The sequence below is a fragment of the Rhodamnia argentea genome, chromosome 10 (genome assembly GCF_020921035.1).
Source record: "Rhodamnia argentea isolate NSW1041297 chromosome 10, ASM2092103v1, whole genome shotgun sequence".
Lineage (NCBI taxonomy): Eukaryota > Viridiplantae > Streptophyta > Magnoliopsida > Myrtales > Myrtaceae > Rhodamnia > Rhodamnia argentea.
The window spans coordinates 13,823,415-13,844,099 of record NC_063159.1 but is presented as its reverse complement, the minus strand read 5'-3'; the positions used below and the strand labels follow the sequence as shown (position 1 = coordinate 13,844,099).

The window sequence follows — 20,685 nt, the reverse complement described above, 5'->3', positions numbered from 1 at the left end:
CTGGAATTGACACCAAGCAACAACAAATTTCCGGGTATGTCAATCCTAACACTTCTCTTTTATTTCGTTATAATGAAAACACTTATAAAGAAGAATTAGGTAAATTTATTTCCGTTGAACATTTATCATTTAGTTATGGTGAAAGACTTAGTTTTAATTGATTTATACAAAATGCATGTGCTCCACAAGCAAAACGTGTTCCTAGAAATATACTTAATAAAGTCTTCATCTTTCTACCAGTATCGAATAAATGTCAACAACAAAAGAGTTAGGAGCGGGAGTTTACATCCGATATATGGGACCACTTCGATAGGATAGAAAGATTTGATATAGGTCTAAAAAGGTATGATGTAGTTTGTAAACATTGTGGGATAATATACAAATATACAGGTGGAGCCGGATATGGAACATTTAAACGGCACCCTAAGGCAAAACATCCAACTCAAGCGGGAATTGACACCGAGCAACAACAAATTTCCGGGTATGTCAATCATAACACTCCTCATTTATTTCGTTATAATGAAAAAACTTATAAAGAAGTATTAGGTAAATTTATTTCCGTTGACCATTTATCATTTAGTTCTAGTGAAAGATTTAGTTTTAATCGATTTATACAAAATGCATGTGCTCCACAAGCAAAACATGTTCCTAGAAATATACTTAAACGCATAGTTAAAGATCTTTATAAAAAAGAAAAAAAAGATTTACAATTTTTTTATGAATTTTAATTGACGCGCGCATATAGGTAACGATATTTGGAGTGATCATTGGCAAGTTTATTCTTATATGGGTATAACATGTCATTGGATAGATAATAATTGGAATATTCAAAAAAGAGTTATTGCATTTAGATTTTTTTATGATAGGCATACGTCAAATAATATTTATAGATTAATAAAGCAAATTTTAGAAGAATATTATTTGCCTAATAAAATGTTTTCAATTGGTTTTGATAATGTCGCGGCAAATACCGCTTCAATTGTTGAACTAGAAAGATTTGTAAACCCATTTTTGATGGATAATTTTTTTCACGTTAAATATGCTTGTCGGGTTTTAAATTTATGTGTATAAGATGATTTAAAAAATCTTGATATTTTTCTCGACCCAATAAAAATAGCAATTCAATTTTTATGGAAACATTCTAAAAAATTGAAAGAATGGTTAAAATTGTGTAGAGCAAATGGAAAAAGACCAAAAAGATTTCAAAGAGATTTTCCAAATCGTTGGAATTCTACTTACAAGTTACTTAATGAATCTTTTGCATATAAAGATTTATTACGTGCATTTATTTCAGATAATATAACTCAAATTAATTTATATTCACAAGAATGAGATATTTGCAAAAAAAACTTTAGATATTTAAATTTTTTTTAATGATGCAACTTATACTTTGTCTGGTATTTATTATCCTACTACGCATTTATTTTTAATAGTGCATATTAATATTGTTGGAGTTTTTGAAGAAAATGAAAATGATGATAAATTAAGCGACACTATTATAGCAATGCAAACAAAATGGCTACATTATTATAGTGAAATTCCTATTATTTATTTAATTGCTTGTGTTTTTTATCCACGTTGTAAATTACATGGTTTAGGTGATTATTTAAATATGTATTATGAATGTTTACATTTAATTGATAGGGCAAATATTAGAACTACACAAACAATGGTTAAAAACGCAATAATAGAATTATATAATGAATTTTGTAGTAAATAAAATCTAGGTGATAATGGATCTTCTCAATCTAGTGGCATACAAAGTGGGAACATAGGTAAAATGAGTAGACGGTACCAACTTCTGATGCATAGGAAAAAAAAGCAAAAAGGAGCAATAGGAAGTAATTCCGAAATAGGGTTTGATGAATCCGAATGCAACATAGATTTTAAAATATTAGATTGGTGGAAGAGGTATTCAACCCAATACCCAATTCTTGCTCTCTCACTGCAAAACAAATTTTAGCAACCCCATATTCAATAGTTGCGGTAGAACAAACATTTAGCGCTGGAGGCAATATTTTGGACAAACGACATTCAAGATTAGCTCCGGATATGGTGGAGGCTCAAGCTTGTGTTGATGATTGGACAAAGGCTCAATATAGATAACAAGAGATAGATCGTAATAATGAAGCTGAATTCTTTGATGACGGAGATACCACCGCCACCGGTACCTGTACCGAAATGGGTAGCGACAATTGATGATGAGGTAAGTATGGGACTATCAAATGTAAAAGAACTACACGGGCTTTGATGCTTCTATCCTAAGAAGATATGTATGCGCTTAATGATAATTCATTAAGTTCAAGTCTCCTCCCCCTCCCTTTTTTCCCCCCCAATTTAATTATAATTTACAATTTGATTACAAATTGTATTTGATAATTCATTATTTCACAATTTCATAATTCATTATTTTCTTTTATTTCATAAGTCATTATTTGATAATTTGATTACAATTTCATTACAAATTCATTATAATTTAATTTTTAAATTCAAAAATCAGAACCGAAACCGGCGGTTCCATTTTCGGTTTTGAACTGGAACCGGGCCCGAAACCGTCGGTTCAAAATCGGAACTAGAACCGCCCCTTAAGGGCTCGGTTCCGATTCACTCTAATCTTGGAACCAGAAGCGCCGGTTCATAAACCGGAAAATGAGATCACATCCGATGAGAATTGGAAACAAAATATTTTGGTAGGAGGTCGAGAGATGCCTATGTTGTTAACGATCTTGTGCGTGCGTGCGTGACTTGGTCGATGGTGATTATCACGATTTCTCGCTCCTGAGGATGCGAATAAACGCTGTGGGAGGGGCGATACCTTATGAAGAGGTTGCAGTTGCAATCCCGTAATGTTTGGCGTCGGATTATTTGGCGTGAATCACGCTATATCGAACTATCTGCAGGGTCGTAGGGAGGAGGAAGAGACTGCGTCTTGGTACATGTTTCGTGGGTGTAGGGGAAAAGTTATGTCTACGATCCTAGGCGCGTTTACGATCCTAGGCGCGTTTTCTTTGCCTTCATCTTGAGTTCAAGGGCCATTTGCGTGACGGCCCATATCCATGCTGCAACACGATCGACCTACAGTCGTTGCCGCTTTCGTATTTATTGTATATGTTTCTCCCCTGGTAGTTTAACATCAAGGACTCGAAAAGACGAAAGTTTTGATCCATGTAATTTGCAAATTAGGATGAAATAATGTGCTGAGAGTCGAGACCGGTGCCGTACCCACAAGGGAAAGATATTTCTAGAGATTGCATCGATGTTTCTTGAGAACGAAAGAGAGTCTTGGGCAATGACGCTAATGGAGAACTTAACTCTTTTCTTTGGCTTAGAAGATGCAGACTGAAAAGGCGAATTGGCTTTTTTGTATTCAATTTAGTTATCGGGATCCATGGTTTTTTGTTCATCAGCTTGCATGCTCTGCAGGGTGTATCGCATCTAGGGGCTGGCAATGCATGGATTGACGCTTGCTTGTTAAAAATGCAGTCGTCATCTCAAAGCTGTTTGTGCTCTTAGAAGCTCATTGTTTGCTTCTGCTCGTCTCTCTCTCCCTGTGAAAGGGAAGAGAGGAGGGGGGGGGCGCTTTGTCGATGATTACATAAACTGCAGGATTCACTGTCTCTATGGAGCCCCTGGCCATAATAGCATAAAGGAAGCTGTCACATGATCTAGTCAAGCGAATCGATGATTGCAGCTTCTTTGGAAGTGCGGCGACGAGAAACATGTCTTCCAAGTGCCAAAAGGATGCGCTGCTGAAGCGAGAATGAGCTGATGAGCTCGCAGCTTCGTCCATCAGCAGCATTGTCACAGCAAAGCTCCAGCGAGAGCGGGAAGGAGGATGCTGTTGCTCGGGCGAGGGATATGCACAGCAGTGCAGTGGATGTTGAAGCCCCATCAATCACAAGTTCACCAGAATCGACTACAACTGGGGATTCAGCACCCTTTTTCGCGGGGTGCATCGCTACTCTGATGAGCATGACTGCCCCCATTCATTATCGGACCGCCAACCAGGCTGCTCTTGCTAAAAGAAACCCCATTGACAAGGCAGAAAAAAAACTCTCTGAGATGTAGAATTCAGGTGTCGGATTGAAGGGTCAGATTCTAGTCTGATGCCGGTTTTACTTTTCTGTGAATACCGTCGCGCTAGTAGTTAGCTCATGTCTTGAATGAGGAGACTTTCTCACGTAAAATCCATATCGCAGCATCACTTTGGACGATACGATTTATTGGTTCTTGGGTATGGTATTTGTTGCAAGAACAAGCGAGCGAACATGAATAAATAGAACAAGGAAATAAATAGCTTAACATTGGCACGGAATGAGGCACGTGACCTGCACCCCAAAAAGTGCGGCACAAAATTTCACTTCTCGGGGATCAACTGGTAGAATTAAGACCATAATAAACTCGAGCTACTCGCTCTCGGTGCACAACAGGATTCCACAATTGATCTTACTTTCCGAAGTAAATTTCAAACGGTAGAAAACTACCACCTCTCATTTTCATGCTCACAGTGAACCGAGAAAAAACCGGTCAATTTTTGTGAGAACAGATTTCGAATAAGACCACTTCTTTCAACATAAAGTCGTCCACGAAACAAGTGGGCTTTCTTAATTTGAACTATTTCCAATCGAGTCATCTTGTTTGATTGGGTTTCATTTAATTAGACATAAACATGGATCGGCATGTACAAATAGAGAAGACAACTTGTGATCTATTTGGTGCCGCCTTGATGCCCCTTGATCTATAAGAAACATCTAAAGGATCTCAAATTCCGTTTGTTTGGCGATAAATAAATAATTCAAAAAATATTTTTCTAAAAATAATTATTTGCATGGCTTAAAATATAAATTAATAAAAATAATTTTTTATTATTTTCTTTTTCTTTTTCAAGACAGAGTTGGCGTCTGCTGAGACCAAAGTCGCCGAGTAGACATAAATGTAAGACAAGGAGGGATACCCATGGTTTGACTATTTGACTGTTTCCTTTCTGGTTGAATGAAAAAGCTGCAACCTTGGCTGACCTGATGCGATGCTTTTGTATAATAGCAAAGGAATATGGTTCTTCTTTTGACCTTATTGACGAATAGGCCACGACAAAAGCCATCCTTTTGGCTCTTCTTAGCTGCGAATTTCATGAATCTAAAGGTGCGCCAAAGCATCTTTTGCCCTTTTCAAGATATTAGAGAGAGAGAGAGAGCGAGATTTGGGCTTATTATTAAATGTGTGACAGGCTTAGGTGGCTTGTTATATAGGCTTAATTACTTGGAAATGTGCGGGTAAAGTTAGGAAGGCCTGTGCTCTCTTAGCTCTCTACTTATTGTCCTTTGAACCAAAAGCCTCCCTAGTCGCTCGAGATTCCATTGTTGGCATCCGAGTTCAAGCATAGTTTCGAGGACAGTTGTCAATTTGGAAAGTACGTGATACAGTCTCTCCCCATCGATACAGGGCTTAAAGAAATTGTCGTGAGCTCTCTCAAATGAAGAGCCGACTTTCTTGTTAGCGTTGGACCGGATCACCCAACGACACCCACCCTATTCAATGTGTAGTTCGATGACTCCGATCCATTTTTTCACCCGACCGCCATCTCAAAAACCCGTCATTAGTCGAAACTTATCCAATCCATCTTTTACCCAGATGACTGCTCCCCCACCTCCGTCTAATTAAAAACTGGGTCTAATCTATTCATGACCTCGCGGGGACGCCTATCGGAGAAGGGGCCTGCTCCGATTATCCGTGACGATCCGATCCGTTTCCATGCGGGTCAAGACAGAAAAAAGGAATTACAATCCGAGAGCATGGGAACAAAAGACATTGGAATGAGTAGGAATGTGCGTCCCCACGCACTCCACCGTAAAAAAGCAAAAAAATAGGTGGGGTCAATTGATGAGAGGAGTTTGTGCATGTAATAATGAAATGTCATGGCGCTCTTCAATCCAATTAAGTGCTGCAAAATGGATTCGATGATGGTAACTCTCTAATTCTTCATCCCCACCAACCCATGTCCGGTTGGTTCCGGCAGAGACAAAAAGCGGGGGACACTCTGATCACCATCTCCTTTCCGGACTTGGGAATTCCCGCCCAAATCAAGTTGCACAAATACCCATGATTTTTCCCCAAGTCACATGAATTTCTCCTTTTTTTTTTTTTTTAATCACTAACTTAAAAATATTGGAGTTGACAAATACTTCGGGGAACTTTTATTTCTCATACTGGACACGTTTACGTGAACTTAAGAAAATTGAAGTATGAACCGACGACATATGACCCATGTGCATGGAATGCGTGCTACTCTCCCGAAACGAAGGTCCCATTGCCCGATCGGCGGATGGGGGTTTCGCTCTCCGGTGAGCGAACGGCCGCCTCGCTCGCCGGTGAGCAAACGGGGATTCTAGGGCAGTGCCCCCTGAAACAACAACGAGTTTTGGCTTGTATTTAAGTTGGTCCTTTTGTTGTGGGATCAAAGGGGTTTGGATAAGCTTAGGTTTTAGACTCATTTTTAGGTCATATATATTGTGCTCGTATGGGAGATCATTGTAACGAGTTATGCGGCTATAAACCTCAATCACACTGAAATCTCTTTACAGAACGTGACCCTATTATGGAATGAATATGGGTAAATCGTGCTTCATTTATTTTTCTATTATCCGTGTGATTGTTCTGATTCAGATTAGGATACAATCCATCGAGAAAAAAAAAACCCATTATTAAGAAAATAGAATCGAATTCGTATAGTACATGTTTCGATAGAGACCGGCATATTCAAAATCAAAAGACAAAAAATTCGTTATATGGGTTTTTCATAAAATCTTTGTTATAATATAATCGAAGGTGAGATATCTAGGGTTCCATTCTATTTTCCCTTCCTTTTCTTTTCCCCTCGGATTCTCTCTGTCGCTGCTGTCTGACAGGAAGTTGACTCACGGGCGAGAAATTGCGTTCGCCGAATCGACCAAAGGAAAGATACAAAAACCCAAGCGGGAGTGGAATGACTTTTTTTACCAAAAAAATGGCCATTTCAGGGAGCAGGGGGCTTTTTGTTTGGAGCCCTACGGTCAATGCGTTGACCGCACATGTTTCGATCCATCGTCGGTTTGGCGATTCCGACATTCTCGAGTCGTGCGAGTCAGTCACGGGGACACGGCGATGGAAAATGTCGTCTCTCGTTGCCATATGCGACCGGGAGAGAAAAAATGATTGAGAGGAAATTGCTCGATTCCCACTTAATCAAGAATCGCGATCACGTGTGTTAGGCATTGGCGAAGGTTTCGTGTTCGCTATCGCCGTCGGGGAGAGAGAAGGTGCAATTCGACAGATCTTCGCCCGAAATGCGACGAGGCCGTCCTTTCGATTGCTAGCCTTTATACTTTTTTTTTGTTTGTTTGTTTGTTTTACGAAGAGCAAGTCAACAACTCTAGACAAGAAAGTCGGGTTTGAAGAAGACAAACAGGGACTTTCGAAACAGGTAGGTGGATCCGGATCCAAAGGGCAAGGTGAGCCGCGTGCATTGATCTTGCGAAACCATGCATGAGATCCACCCGAGACCTGCACAATCAACGGTTATAATCCGACGCATCCGTAGAATCACCTATTGTAATACGCCGGATCCACTGGGCCTACGTCCAAAGCAAGAAATTTTCCCTACGTTTTTTTAACCCTCGTCAACTCAATTATTGCCATTCGCCCCCCCACCCTCAATTATTGTCTTCCCTGTTTACCCAAACTTTCACGCCAATTTCCCTACACGATTTCAGCACGAAATTGGCCCCCCGTGATAAATACGCGCCCATGTCGTTTTTTGAACCCTAATAAATAGAAATCACCTTTTTAGAAAGGACAACAAAAAAAAGTTGGATTGCCTTTGAGGGTTTATCGAGCGCTCTCCTAAACAATCTACATTGGTATTTGAGTTGCACTTTAGGGCGCGTATGGCAATATTTCTACTATATAAATCAATTTTTAGTTATGAGTTAATTTTTCTATTTTTGCTTTTGATTTTAACTTTTGAAAAGAAGTAAAAAAAATTTACTTCTTTAAGTGGCTTCAAAATTATTTTTAAAGCAGAAAAATGCTAAAAATAATAATAAATTTATGTAATTAAATGAATTCCTACTTTAAAAATTACGTGTTAAACGAATTTCTTGCTCGGAAGTGTTGTCACGCACGCACCCAAGTCGCACTTTATGACAATTTAGAGAAAAGCCCATCCAAGGGGGTGGCCCCAAATCTAGTTCTATCACTAAAAACGCAGCATTTCCTTGGAAAGAGCTGACTTCGGCACGTGCGACGTGGACTCTTCTGTCCCCGAGTCGTGCAGTTCGACTCAGTGCCCCATTTCCTTTTTGTCGTCTCTTGCCCTCTGCGTTCACGGGATGCCTTCGGTCGCCTCTCCCAACATAATCTCTATACTTAATATTTATCAATTCATTTTATGGGTTTGATGGAGAATTTATTCCCTTTACTGAAACGCCACCCCCTTTTTTTTTTTTTTTCCCAAAGGCTTGTTTCTTTCAAAGCACATGAAGCTCAGCTCACGTTTTAGCTTTATGTGGCCATTGCTTGCGACTTGTGAGTCGCGGATGGAATTGACTACGCTGTAAATCGAGGGCCAATGATCTTTTCCTTCGTGGTGGTATCTCGGTGGGTGCCGACCGCATAGCTGGTGCAGAGTTCAAATCCCCCACACCGAGTGCGGCGGAGGGGGACGGTCTCACCCTCCTGCTCACCATGTTTGAGATTTTCTTCTTTTTCTCTGTTGAGCCAAGAGGCCTTTCAAAATCTACAAAAAAAAAAAAAAAAGTGGCATTTGACTATTGGGGCTTTGGATTCCCTTTTTTTTTCCCTTCTTCTGAAGCGAAATTTGACCTCACAAAAAGGGGTACACGTGGAGGAATAGGTGCATGATTTTGGGCATGCTAGTGCAAGAAAAAACACCAAAAGGGGGGGACTCGACATTGTCAACAATGCATGATGCCACTCGATGGGTTTGGGGGGACGAGGACAATGATTTGAATGTGCGAGAAAAAAACAAACGGAGGAAATACGACCGGACCACATTCCTTTTCAAGCCACTCTCCTGGGACGGCTGGCACAATCATTAAAGTGTCGATCAAAGCTGTAGGCTACATAGTACAAAGCTAATTAAGGTGGACGATCGAGCCTCTCCTTTAGGGGTGAGCGGTTTCAAGTTCCATACAAGTTTCACTTGAAACCTAAAACCTACCCGTCGAAACAGGTTCCTTATTTTTTGGAACCCGAAACTTACTCGTCATACCTTGAAACCAGTAACCTACCCCGTTACGGGTTCTAAGGTCGGTTTCAGGATACCCGAGAACCTATCAATTTATTTTATTTTATTTTATTTTTTCATTTTTAGTTAAGCAAAATGAGAGTGAATGCTACAACATCTAAGAAAAAGTAGATGTAAGTAGTTTTAGGTTCTATACAGGTTATATTTAAAACCCGAAATCAATCCATTGGAACAAATTTGTCATTTTTTTGAACCTAAAACCTAAAAATTTGTTTGGCTACAAATTATATACTCATTATCAGACGCCATAAAATATTGTAGGATCGTGTAAAAATATATATCAAGAAAAGTATAAAAATTTATTTCGGGATTTAGGATCCAAGTTCCGGATAATAGAATCTGGAACCTACCCATTAAAACGACTTCCTCAATTTTTTGAACTTAAAACCTACTCTACATACCTTGAAAGCTAGAACCGGACCGGATCCTATATGTTCCAGTTCCGGGTTTTCGATTCTACCCTGGAACCATGCTCACCCCTACTCTCTCTTGATGTCTAGCGAGGAGATGTGAGTGCTTAGCGAAAAAAACGAAATAGTTTTGGAGAATATTTTTAGAAAGTCATTTTTCAAAAAAATGATAACATTTTTTTGGTATTGGGCTAAAACTTGAAAATAATTAGGAAAATATTTTTCGCCGTTTGGTATGAAAAATCAACCCGAAGAAAATTACCAAAAAAAAATTGAACTTTGGATTATTCTTTTCTTTTCTTTTCTTTTCTTTTTACCTCTACATGCCATAGGGGAGGGAATGAGCTCACCCGTGGCAGGTGAGGCTTGAGCTAGTCTCTTGCCTGTTGCGGGTTTCCAGCTATCGTTGTGGCCGGCAACTGGTTGAGGAAGAAAGAAAAAAAGAAAAAGAAAAAGCAGCATGCAACAAGTTATCAGCATCTTTCTTCCGAAAATAGTGATTTCAATTTTATTTTAATTAGTGTAATATATATACTCTGTGTGTGTATATATGTGTGTGTAAAGCTGAATCTAAACCGTTGATTGTGGTAGGTATGCTAAATCTAACCGTTCAAATTGAATTATTATACATGGAATTCATATGTCAAAGGCTATATGACTTTGCGCACAACGACATATGACTTTATGCACAACTTTTTCTTCCGTATGTGTTTTTTTTTCTTTCTTTTTCGCCTTTTTTGAGAGGAGCACTTTTTTTTGTTTGTTTGTTTGGGTCAGATCGAGAGAGAAGTACTTGATGGCTAACTTTTGACGCACAGAAGAGCTTGAAAAGATCGCAACTTTTGACGCAGCTGCTCTCTATTGGCATCATTCGTCCTCCTCTGTGTCACACTCTCCCACCCCACCACCTTCCTTTTCTCCTCCTCTTCCTCTTCCTCTTCCTCTTCTTCATTGGACGCAAAGGTCATCCCTTTGGAAACGAATTAAAGAAGGGACGATTCAACGGAGATACGATTCTAAGTAAGAGGATCAAGCACAGAACTTTAAGTCTCTCACATTTGCCTCCGATGGCCGCAACCCGCACGTTCCCGCTCTTCCTCTCCGCGGCTCTGCACGTCTTCGTCCTCTGCTCAGCGTCCTCAGAAGCTGACACTCTCCTCTCCTTCAAATCCTCCATTGAAGACCCAAACCACTCTCTGTCCACCTGGTCCCACTCTTCCTCTCCCTCACCCGCTCACTACTACTGTAACTGGGCTGGCGTTTCTTGCACCGCTAACCCGCCATTCCAGGTTACTGCGCTCAACCTTCAAGCCCTGAACCTCTCCGGTGAGATCTCAGCTTCGGTGTGCGAGCTTCGCTCTCTGTCTTACCTCAATCTTGCTGACAACCTCTTCAACCAGCCCATTCCTCTGGAGCTCTCTCTGTGCACTTCCCTGGAGACTCTGAACCTCAGCAACAACCTCATCTGGGGCACTGTGCCCGACCAGATTGCTCTGTTCAGCTCCCTGAAGGTTCTTGATTTGAGCAGGAACCACATTGAGGGAAAAATCCCAGATAGCATTGGTGCTCTCAAGGACCTCCAAGTTCTCAATTTGGGAAGCAACTTGCTCTCAGGTAACGTGCCTCCTATTTTTGGGAATTTCACAGAGCTTGTTGTCCTTGATTTGTCTGAGAATGCGTATTTGGCGAGCGAGATTCTTGGTGATTTCGGGAAGCTCGTGAGGCTGGAGCAGCTTTTGCTTCAAAGGTCTGGCTTTCATGGTGGGATACCAGATTCCTTTGCGGGGTTACAGAGTCTGGCTATTTTGGACCTTTCTCAGAATAACCTCACTGGTGGGATTTCTCAGACAGTCGTCGCTTCACTAAAGAACTTGGTTTCTTTTGATGTCTCCCAGAATAGGCTTGCGGGGTCATTTCCTGATGGTTTCTGTGGCGCGAAAGGTCTTATAGAACTCAGTCTCCATACAAATTTGCTTAATGGGTCGGTGCCTGAGTCCATCCACGAGTGCTTGAATCTAGAGAAGTTCCAAATTCAGAACAACGATTTTTCCGGTGAGTTTCCTAGTGGGTTATGGTCATTGCCCAAGATTAAAGTGGTAAGGGCTGAAAACAATAGGTTTTCTGGAGATATACCAGATTCTGTGTCCATGGCTACAAAGTTGGAACAAGTTCAGATTGATAACAACAGCTTCACGGGTAAAATTCCTAAGGGTCTTGGTCTAGTCAAGAGCTTATACAGATTCTCGGGGTCTCTGAATAAATTCGAAGGCGAAATCCCTCCAAATTTTTGCGATTCGCCCGTTATGAGCATAGTGAATCTTTCCCACAACGCTCTTTCTGGTCAGATCCCAGAGCTGACGAAATGCAGGAGGCTCGTTTCATTGGCATTGGCAGACAACAGTCTGACCGGGGAAATCCCCTTATCGCTTGCGGATCTGTCGGTATTAACTTACCTTGACCTTTCAGCTAACAATCTCACTGGACCAATCCCACAACAGTTTCAGAACTTGAAGCTTGCTCTCCTGAATGTGTCCTTCAACCAGCTCTCTGGGAGGGTTCCATATGCTCTGGTTTCAGGTCTTCCCGCTTCGTTTCTCCAAGGAAATCTTGGTCTCTGTGGGCCAGGATTATCAACACCATGTTTGGATGACCAACCAAGCCGCCACAAGACGAGGATTACGACATTGACATATGCCCTGATTTCTGTGGCTTTTGGTGTTGGGGTGTTAATTGTAGCTGCTGGTTTCTTCGTGTATCACAAGTCATCAAAGCAAAAACAGCAAAGGGGTGTTTGGCGTTCGGTCTTCTTTTATCCTCTGAGAGTCACCGAGCAGGATTTGATCATGGGAATGGATGAGAAAACCGCTGCCGGAGGCGGTGGGGCTTTCGGCAGAGTGTATGTGCTAAGTCTGCCTAGTGGCGAACTGATTGCAGTGAAAAAGTTGGTTAATTTTGGAATCCACTCTTCCAAAGCCCTGAAGTCTGAGATCAAGACATTAGCTAAAACTAGGCACAAAAGCATTGCCAAAATTCTGGGTTTCTTCCACTCCGACGAGTCAATATTTGTAATCTATGAATTTGTGCCTGGTGGTAGCTTGGCAGACTTACTTTTCAGGCCAAACTTTCAGCTTCAGTGGAGCTTTAGATTCCGGATTGCCATTGGAGTTGCGCAAGGACTGGCATACCTGCACAAGGATTACGTTCCTCGTTTACTTCACAGGAATGTTAAGTCGAGTAATATTCTTCTGGACACTGAATTCAACCCCAAGCTCACTGATTTCGCTCTTGACCAAGTAGTCGGCGAAGCGGCATTTCAGACAATAGTAGTTTCAGAATTAGCTTCCTCTTGTTACAGTGCTCCAGGTAACAAGACTTTCATTTAGATTGTAACCTCATTTTTTCAAATGGTTATATGCTACATTAGCTCAAGCCAAACGAATAGCAGTCCTGAGTTCGGCAGGCCTTATTTGGATTCCAGAACTGATTGATATCTCCAAGGTCTTATCGCAATTGCTTGAAATCTACTAATAGTTCATGATTAAGATTTCCTCATTTTTTCATACAGTAGGTTTTCTAAGATCGTTTCTGCCCAAGTGCTCCTGCTAAGACGTTATGTAGGCAGATTTCACACATTCTCACACGCATTACAAAATTTAAAAGAATGATGCATACCTATTTTTATGGTCCCAAAAGAACTCGAATCTCGCAACTCATTTTGTTCTTGGATTGCAGAATGTGGATACAGCAAGAAAGCTACTGAGCAGATGGATGTTTACAGCTTCGGGGTCATGTTGTTGGAGCTGGTGACTGGCCGGCGAGCAGAGCAAAGGGAACTGGTCGAGTCTGTCGATATTGTGAAGTGGGTTCGACGGAAAATCAACCTCACGAACGGGGTCCTCCAAGTACTCGACCCCAAGATATCAAGCTCCTCCCAACAGGAAATGCTGGGAGCACTGGAGATCGCTCTGCGCTGCACATCGGTGGCACCGGAGAAACGACCATCTATGCCTGAAGTCGTGAGAAATCTTCAGTTACTCGGTTCTAAGGGTAGCTTTCCGAGTTTAGAGTTCTCTGCCTCAGAGAACCCTTTGTCAGTGTGAAAATTAAGCCAAAGTCCTGCCATGTAAATTCGACTTTTTTTCCTGCATCTCTCTTTTCGATTTTTGATGATATGAGAAAGAACGTCTGAGAACTCTCTCTTAGATAAAGAAATGGCATCTGCATTTTCCTGAATGCAAATACATAGACCTCTCGAGAAGACAGAGAAAATAAAAGAAATTTTGCACTGTGGAAAACTCACAAATTGCAGCAAATATACAAGAATTCTGTCGTATCAGATAGCTCACGAAAAGCTTTCACTTTTCATCTCCTCCATTCTCTACATTATCATGGTTATAGAACTTCATCTCATGATACTTTACATTTGACGATGGAACCAGAATATACATGGACCATAGGTCACTCAGACCAGACCTCTCGAAGGAGCTCGTATCTCGCATTCATCGAAGAGTAGCCAGGATGCTCCACTAGTTTCCCATTTCCGTTTCCATTACTGATGGTAGTCGGAGATGAACACATGCTATCCATTATAGACATGAGAGGAGATTCCAAGTCTTCAAGTTCTTCGTCGCTCGTGTATCCTTTTCTCTGCACTGCAGACACGTTCCTCGATAAGTGAGAACCAACTCCGGCCTCGGCAACTTTCTCTGCCACATCAAGAGAGGAAGGCGGGTAGTACGTAACGGGAGTAGCTGTATAAGGAAAGTTTCTCACGGTTTCTCCAGAAAATCGCCATTCCACGATACTCTGTACAGGTATTGACCATAAAGAGAGGAAAAACAATGTTAGCAGCAGGAATCTTGCAATTGTTCAAAAGAAAACTCGGCTGTTTGGCGAAAATGCCAAAATATCAAGGTAACTAATTAAAGATGTGATTGGTCATTTGAAACCTACCATAACAGATGGATAGTTCTCCTCTCATGGAATATTTTTACCCGAAAGAGATCTTTCAGGTTGCAATTACTGCAGCTTATGCTAGAGATGTAAATACAACAGTTCGGAAAGAAAGTTAAACATACCTCGGCATTCAGTGCCTCCAATACAGCTCCTGGAACAGGATCCGGACAGAACTCATCCGGAGTAAAGTTGCAAAGCACCCGTTTGACTAGAGCCAGACCAATGGTTGGACACACCTAGCAAAATGAGGAAGTCATGTTATGCATGGAAGGTGGTTGACCGGGATCCATCAAATCGAAAAGCAAAATCTCAAAAGTTCTTACCTCCTTTCTGATTGATCGATCCATAATCAAGTCCTTTGGGAGCATTAGAAGTTCACTCAGTTCATTAAGAAGAAGGAAGGACTTCAGTTCACTATTACCACCCTGCTGGCGTTCCTCCTTGTGACTCTGCTGATCCTCTTCAGCAGGGTTGTCGTTATCCATGCCAAACATGTCACTGAGCCATCTAGACCAATTGCCAACCTGCAGCACCGTGTGTTAACAATTGGCATTTAAAGCATTCGGTTCCATGCAATGTCATTTTCGAAGACACCAGAACTATACGGTGTCACTATGACAGAACAAAGCAGAAAGATTGTACCAAAAAGACATCCATCACAATTTGATGATGTTCCTCAAATCTTACTGGGAAAAAAAAAATCATCAGATCGTTTTAAGCATAAACAAATCCAAGAGCCGTAATTGTATTCAGCCGTCTGAAATTAGACTAATTATGATATTACGGAAATGGAAAGATCATGCATAGACATAAGTATTAGCATCCGCATTACATTGGCGTTGATGACGATGCAATCTGGAATCATTTGATGCATGGGCGAGAAGTCCGTGCTCAAATAAAGTGGTTAAAATGCTTACTGAATTTTTAAGCTGAGCTCCAGATCCGAAACTCAAGTGTCCTGCTGGTATAGGCAGTACCGTGGAGTCGACAATTGGATCAGAGACTGGATCTGTAGGTATCTCAAAAGCTGATTCACGAAGAATGGCATTGAACATTGCCACATCTAATCTGGCAACACATTGTTCCATCACCTGACAAAAGAACAAGGTTTAAATCAACTTAGAAGCAAAGGGAAGAAACTTCAACATGAAGAATAGCTTTCAGTTAAAGCCCATATAAAAGTGAACTTGTAGGTCAATATCAAACAGCTTAGACAATGTGTCACCTAAAACCTACCATCCTTGCCAACACAGGCAAACAACCACACTCATGTCTTGCCGCTCTGACAGGACAAATTTGTTGAAAAGCGTCTTGAAAAGCGTTTGTCCATAAGTTGATAGAGAAATTCCCCTGCTGCTGATCACCCAAAGCTGGTCCCAGCAACTTCCCCTTGCTTTTGTTGGAAAATGAATCCTCAACGGGCGTTTGCATGTGTGGAGTGAACGCCTGGATGGAGACAACAGCCAAAATAGAATTTAACACATGAGAAACTTTGCCACTTATGTAAAGATCATGAGCAAACTGGATAACAGACAAAAATTAGATATGGGCATATAGATAGTTTGACCTATATGACCAGCAATTTTTATCTGACAGTAATAATACACTAGCTCAAAATCAGTCTGTCAACTCCCTAGTTGAAAAAGGAAGTTCATTTTATTTTCTATCTTGGCAATCTTACTACGCTATTAAATTTATCAACTTTCAAAAGGATAGATTATCCAGGTCATACATACCTGCCACCAGATGGACTCAACTATCCGGGAGAAAATCCACATCTCAGCTTTCTCTAATGCACCTGTGAAGGTTCCTGTTTCCTGCCAGTCCTCTAGAAACTGTATACAGCCATTTGTTTGCTTGAAGTTGGAATTGCCCTTCCATTTCAGTGTCATAGACTTGGCTTCACTTTTCTTGTTACTCCCATTTGACTCAGCGAACTTTGTAAAAGGGCTTGAGTTACGTGAACTGCCAAATGCTTGAGAAATAATTTCCCTCAGCACAATGGTGTTGGACAACCAGAAGGTTAACCTTAAGATACACAAAGAAGGAAGAAGGATTAATAAGGTTATTAAAGCAAGCAAAGCTTTTAATTTCCTTCGGTCTAAACCATCAAATTTTTTTGTACCTTGGGACATCATTACTGCAGGACTTTGCAATCAAGACAAGCCCTGAAACAATGTTTTTAGCAATAGTGGCCCGCTTGTCTTGAGTCCAATGCTTACAAGCATGAATGTAGAGTCTAGAAAGACGTCGAGCAGGCGTGTGGACTTTATGTGCAGAACTCCCATGCTCAGGTACCACAGAATATAGTGAGATTTCAAGGGCAGCAACTTCTCTCAATTCCTCTTCGAGTTTCTCAATTCTCATCTCCATTTCTCCAATCTTCTGTTCCAAAGCAGCCTGATCTTTACATTCATTTTCTCCAGCATCAGAAGCATCACTGTCACTTCCAACACTTTGAGTGCCATGTGAGGCTTCATCCAAAATATCAAGTTCCTTCATCTCTTCAGTACTTTTGTCATCTACACCTTCAGAAGACTCTGATGAAGGTTTACTAGGAACCTCTATATGTCCAGGGTCGCCGTTACATAAACTTTCATTAGCAACTCCAGAAGTCTCCATCCTGCATTTTGTAGATTTCCCACTGGTATTCTGCAAGGCCTTGGACTGTGATTTATTGTTTTCCTGGTCAATTTTCCTTCTTGATCCAAGAGGTGAGCTCTCTGTAATGCTTGTCTTATTAATTTTTCTGACGACTTTCTTTGAAGATCTTTCTACCTTGTCCTCCTCAGGGGTCACAGAATCTCCTTGAGATGATACAGAATCTTTAACAGTATCAGTGTCTGATCCTTCTTCCTTTCCCCAAGATTCCTTCTCCAGATCACTAGAATGGTTATCCAAGGTTTCATCCTTGTTTTGTCTGTCAGGTAACACTGGAATTGGTAAATTACAATTTGGATCCTCAGTCCTGTTGACATCATCTACATAGTGTATAACCAAGTCTTCATAAACTTCAGCAGGCTCAGTACTTGCTCTGGAATTGCCTACTAAAGCACAAGAATCCGATCTACCAATTGAAGTTTTAGAGTCTGTTTGTTTTGCATTCAAACCCTTCACGCCATTCTCCTGACGTGGTTTTTGATTTTTCTTATCGCTTCTTTCCGAGCGCTTATTTTGACTGGTATTCGGAGTTCGTTTCTTATTGCTTTCCATTTAAAGTTTTGTCCTCCCAACTGCAACACCGGTATAACCAACAGAAACTGCAATGAGTGCAATGTGAAGCTTATAAAAGACTTAAAGGCATGGCAAGAACTGGACTTGCGAAGGATTGCAAAACCACTTACCCTGCCCTAATCAATCATCAGAGACTTCTCCAAGCTAAACAAGCCAGAAGCACCTCGCCGGGCTCTTGCTTTGGCTGACTGATTTCAGCAATAAAAAGGTAATCAACAAGCAGAAGAAAAGAGTAGGGAACTATTTATGAGTCCCACATGCAAGATGCTGCATCCATGTCCAGACAACATACTACAAAAACACGACTTCAAAGCAAATTGTCAGTGCTATCTTTTGCTTAAAGCTTCTCCAAAACCATGCGAGCAAGAATTTTTGAATTCACGACAAAAATTTCGCTCATAAGCAGTAAAAAGTACAACCAGGAAAAGTAAGATCTCAACTAACTTGCATCTAAAAGAAATGACATCTTCTCTTCAAATGAAGCAGCAATATCATGAAATTTCACATAGATCCTCGAATCAAGTAAAATGCTAAACCAAATGGAGCACTAACCTAAGGGGGAAACAAGGAACCGGTTAAACCCAAGGTGAGGTTCCCCGTTCAATGCCATTAATCGGGAAACAAGATTATCAATCAGTCACATGTGAACACGAAGGTTGCCCAAGTGGTCCAATTATTTGATGAAGCAAGTTTTGATCCTAGCCAGAACAAAGCATAATTCTAATTTACTTCGTGTGATGCCACGCACTTTGAACTGGTGAACAGAGAATTCTAATCTAAACAGAAATGCTTGATGAAATTTCGAAATAAACCGCTACGCGCATCTGCATAAGCACGGAGACCCAAAATTTCAGTACTCAGAAGCAAGTGAAAGTGCTCGCACATGAGACGATACAACCACCACAGGCGTTTTGCACTCGACGGTCAAGCAGCAGTCCAACGAAGTCCAATCTTCGAAAACTCCACCGACAACTGAGCAGTTTAACAACCCAAATGTCTATACAGAGCGCTAAGAAACACCGCGGGAGAGCGAGAAATCACACGACGCCGGACTTCAACGCAAGAAAAATGACGAGAGAAACCAAGCGGAACGTGAAAGGAACCTCCAAATCCATCAGGAACAGAGCAAGACAAAATGAAACAAATGAGTCAAGAATGCGTGACTAGCGTGGGCGATGAAGATCAGGGGACATAATCTTCAAAACGACAAAAGCGAAATGGGTAAAATCCAGTACGCGAAATCCAAAAAGCTGCAAAATAAACCGTCGGAAAATGCGAGCGAAAAAGATCATACTGACCACTCTGACCCAAAAAAAAGGGGAAAAAGCTCTTACCTTCGTCGAGATCTCTCGAGCCAGAGGAGAAAAGCTTCGGAGACAATGGCTGGCCTCGGGATCACCAGGGAAGAAGACGATGATCCTGCTTGTGCTTCAAAAGCGAGGACTTCAATGGGGACACTGCTTCTCTTCACGGACACAGAGAGAGTACAAAGTGTGACGGGAGTGAGGAAAACGGGGGGTCGTGGTGTTAGTGCGGGAAGATTTGCCGTTTTAAAGAAGGAAAAAAAAGAGGAAAAAGAAAAAGAGTTTCTCGTAGTGATATTACGCAAGGTTCATTTAATTAATTGAAAAATCCAAAAATAAAAATAAAAAGAGACGAGTGCCTTTTTGCTTTTTTATATTTCTTTTGTCTGGGACGGTGACCGGGGAGAGAGCTGTCGGTGAGGGGAGGTGACTGGGTATTGCCGGTAAACGCGTCGGGGGGCGAGCTTGTCTGGTCCACCTAAACCGCGATCGCTGTCTTCATTTGTCCGGTTACCGGAGGGGTCGCTGTCCGTAACCGTCACCATTGAGCGAGACCGTTCAAATTCTTTCTTTCTTTCTTTTTTTCTTGGTCAAAAGGCCATTCAAGTTTTTTTTTTTTTTGGGTCTAAAAAAGGCCATTCAATAAAATAAAAAAAAGTTGAAAATCACATTTTAAAAAAAAAAAAAAAAGTTGAAAAGCGCAATTTGCCTCGCATTTTCCCCCTTAATAAAAATAAATAAATAAATAAAAACATAGTCAAAACTTTCAACAACGTTACTCTCCATCCTCTTGCCCGAAGAGCAGGAGCTCGGGCGACGAACATCGACGTGGCGACCACATGCAGTGTACAACGGAAAGTTAAATAACTACGTAGAAAGATCACTTTCCACTCCGATGCCACGTGCGAAAATTCCATCCTAAAAATTTATACATATAAATAAAGAAAGGTCGCATGAATATAAAGAGCATATGAACTTCATGTCAAGTAATGAGAGATATTTTAAAGTTGAGTTTTTTAAGATAATATCGGAGCAGGTTTTGTCCCGATTTATTTTCGCGTATGCATTCTCCCCCTTCGTCAAGTTTCACGTGCCACTCATAATCCGGCTTGTACACGAGGGGCAGTTGGAATATCTCACATTGCTTGGCTGTAGGATCTATACTCATATACGCGGGGAAGAGTGCCAAAAGAATTTTAAACTTATTGTATTGGTATCAATTTAATTATAAATCTTTCAATTGAATCAATTTAATTCTAAACGTTTTACATTTGTATCGGCTCGATCTTGTCCGACCAATTTTGCGCCAAAATCGCTTACATGGAGGATGGACATCCTATGTGGCATGGCCATAGCATTGACTTTGACATTTTAATAATGTTTAGATTTCTTATAATTTTTATTTTTACATTTCCTTTTATTTTTTAAAATTTCAATATGGTTGGCGAGTAGCGCAACCCTCACATAGGGTCGTCAT

General features: G+C 41.0%; 2 protein-coding genes across 14 annotated transcripts; one reads left to right on the top strand and one right to left on the bottom strand.

The window, feature by feature from the left end:
- Window positions 1-10,487: 10,487 nt before the first annotated feature.
- Window positions 10,488-13,922, top strand: LOC115733274 (probably inactive leucine-rich repeat receptor-like protein kinase At5g06940). 2 transcript variants are annotated; one of them, XM_048286083.1, is made up of 2 exons: window positions 10,488-13,077; window positions 13,283-13,400. In XM_048286083.1, exons 1-2 carry the CDS (start codon window positions 10,782-10,784, stop codon window positions 13,318-13,320), a joined length of 2,334 nt encoding a protein of 777 aa, XP_048142040.1. In that variant the 5' UTR covers window positions 10,488-10,781; the 3' UTR covers window positions 13,321-13,400. The 2 variants fall into 2 exon arrangements, with proteins under 2 accessions (XP_048142040.1, XP_030519800.2); XM_030663940.2 differs by lacking the exon at window positions 13,283-13,400 and adding an exon at window positions 13,447-13,922 and having other exon boundaries at window positions 10,489-13,077.
- Window positions 13,923-13,983: 61 nt separating this feature from the next.
- Window positions 13,984-19,374, bottom strand: LOC115733285. 12 transcript variants are annotated; one of them, XM_048286097.1, is made up of 9 exons: window positions 19,199-19,374; window positions 18,021-18,092; window positions 16,796-17,930; window positions 16,407-16,698; window positions 15,907-16,116; window positions 15,588-15,761; window positions 14,994-15,194; window positions 14,793-14,906; window positions 13,984-14,520 (listed from the first exon to the last, which is right to left on the bottom strand). In XM_048286097.1, exons 3-9 carry the CDS (start codon window positions 17,881-17,883, stop codon window positions 14,173-14,175), a joined length of 2,427 nt encoding a protein of 808 aa, XP_048142054.1. In that variant the 5' UTR covers window positions 17,884-17,930; window positions 18,021-18,092; window positions 19,199-19,374; the 3' UTR covers window positions 13,984-14,172. The 12 variants fall into 12 exon arrangements, with proteins under 12 accessions (XP_048142054.1, XP_048142049.1, XP_048142055.1 ...); XM_048286092.1 differs by having other exon boundaries at window positions 16,796-17,903; XM_048286098.1 differs by having other exon boundaries at window positions 16,796-17,903; window positions 19,203-19,374.
- Between the last annotated feature and the right edge of the window lie 1,311 nt (window positions 19,375-20,685).

Bases quoted from the DNA above. Each gene is read 5' to 3' on its own strand.
- LOC115733285 (XM_048286097.1), bottom strand. From the start codon at position 17,883: ATGGAAAGCAATAAGAAACGAACTCCGAATACCAGTCAAAATAAGCGC. The intron at 16,117-16,406 runs GTATGTATGACC...GTCTCCATCCAG, and splicing joins TTGAGTCCATCTGGTGGCAG to GCGTTCACTCCACACATGCA. The intron at 15,762-15,906 runs GTAGGTTTTAGG...TTCTTTTGTCAG, and splicing joins TGCCTGTGTTGGCAAGGATG to GTGATGGAACAATGTGTTGC.
- LOC115733274 (XM_030663940.2), top strand. From the start codon at position 10,782: ATGGCCGCAACCCGCACGTTCCCGCTCTTCCTCTCCGCGGCTCTGCAC. The intron at 13,078-13,446 runs GTAACAAGACTT...CTTGGATTGCAG, and splicing joins CTCTTGTTACAGTGCTCCAG to AATGTGGATACAGCAAGAAA.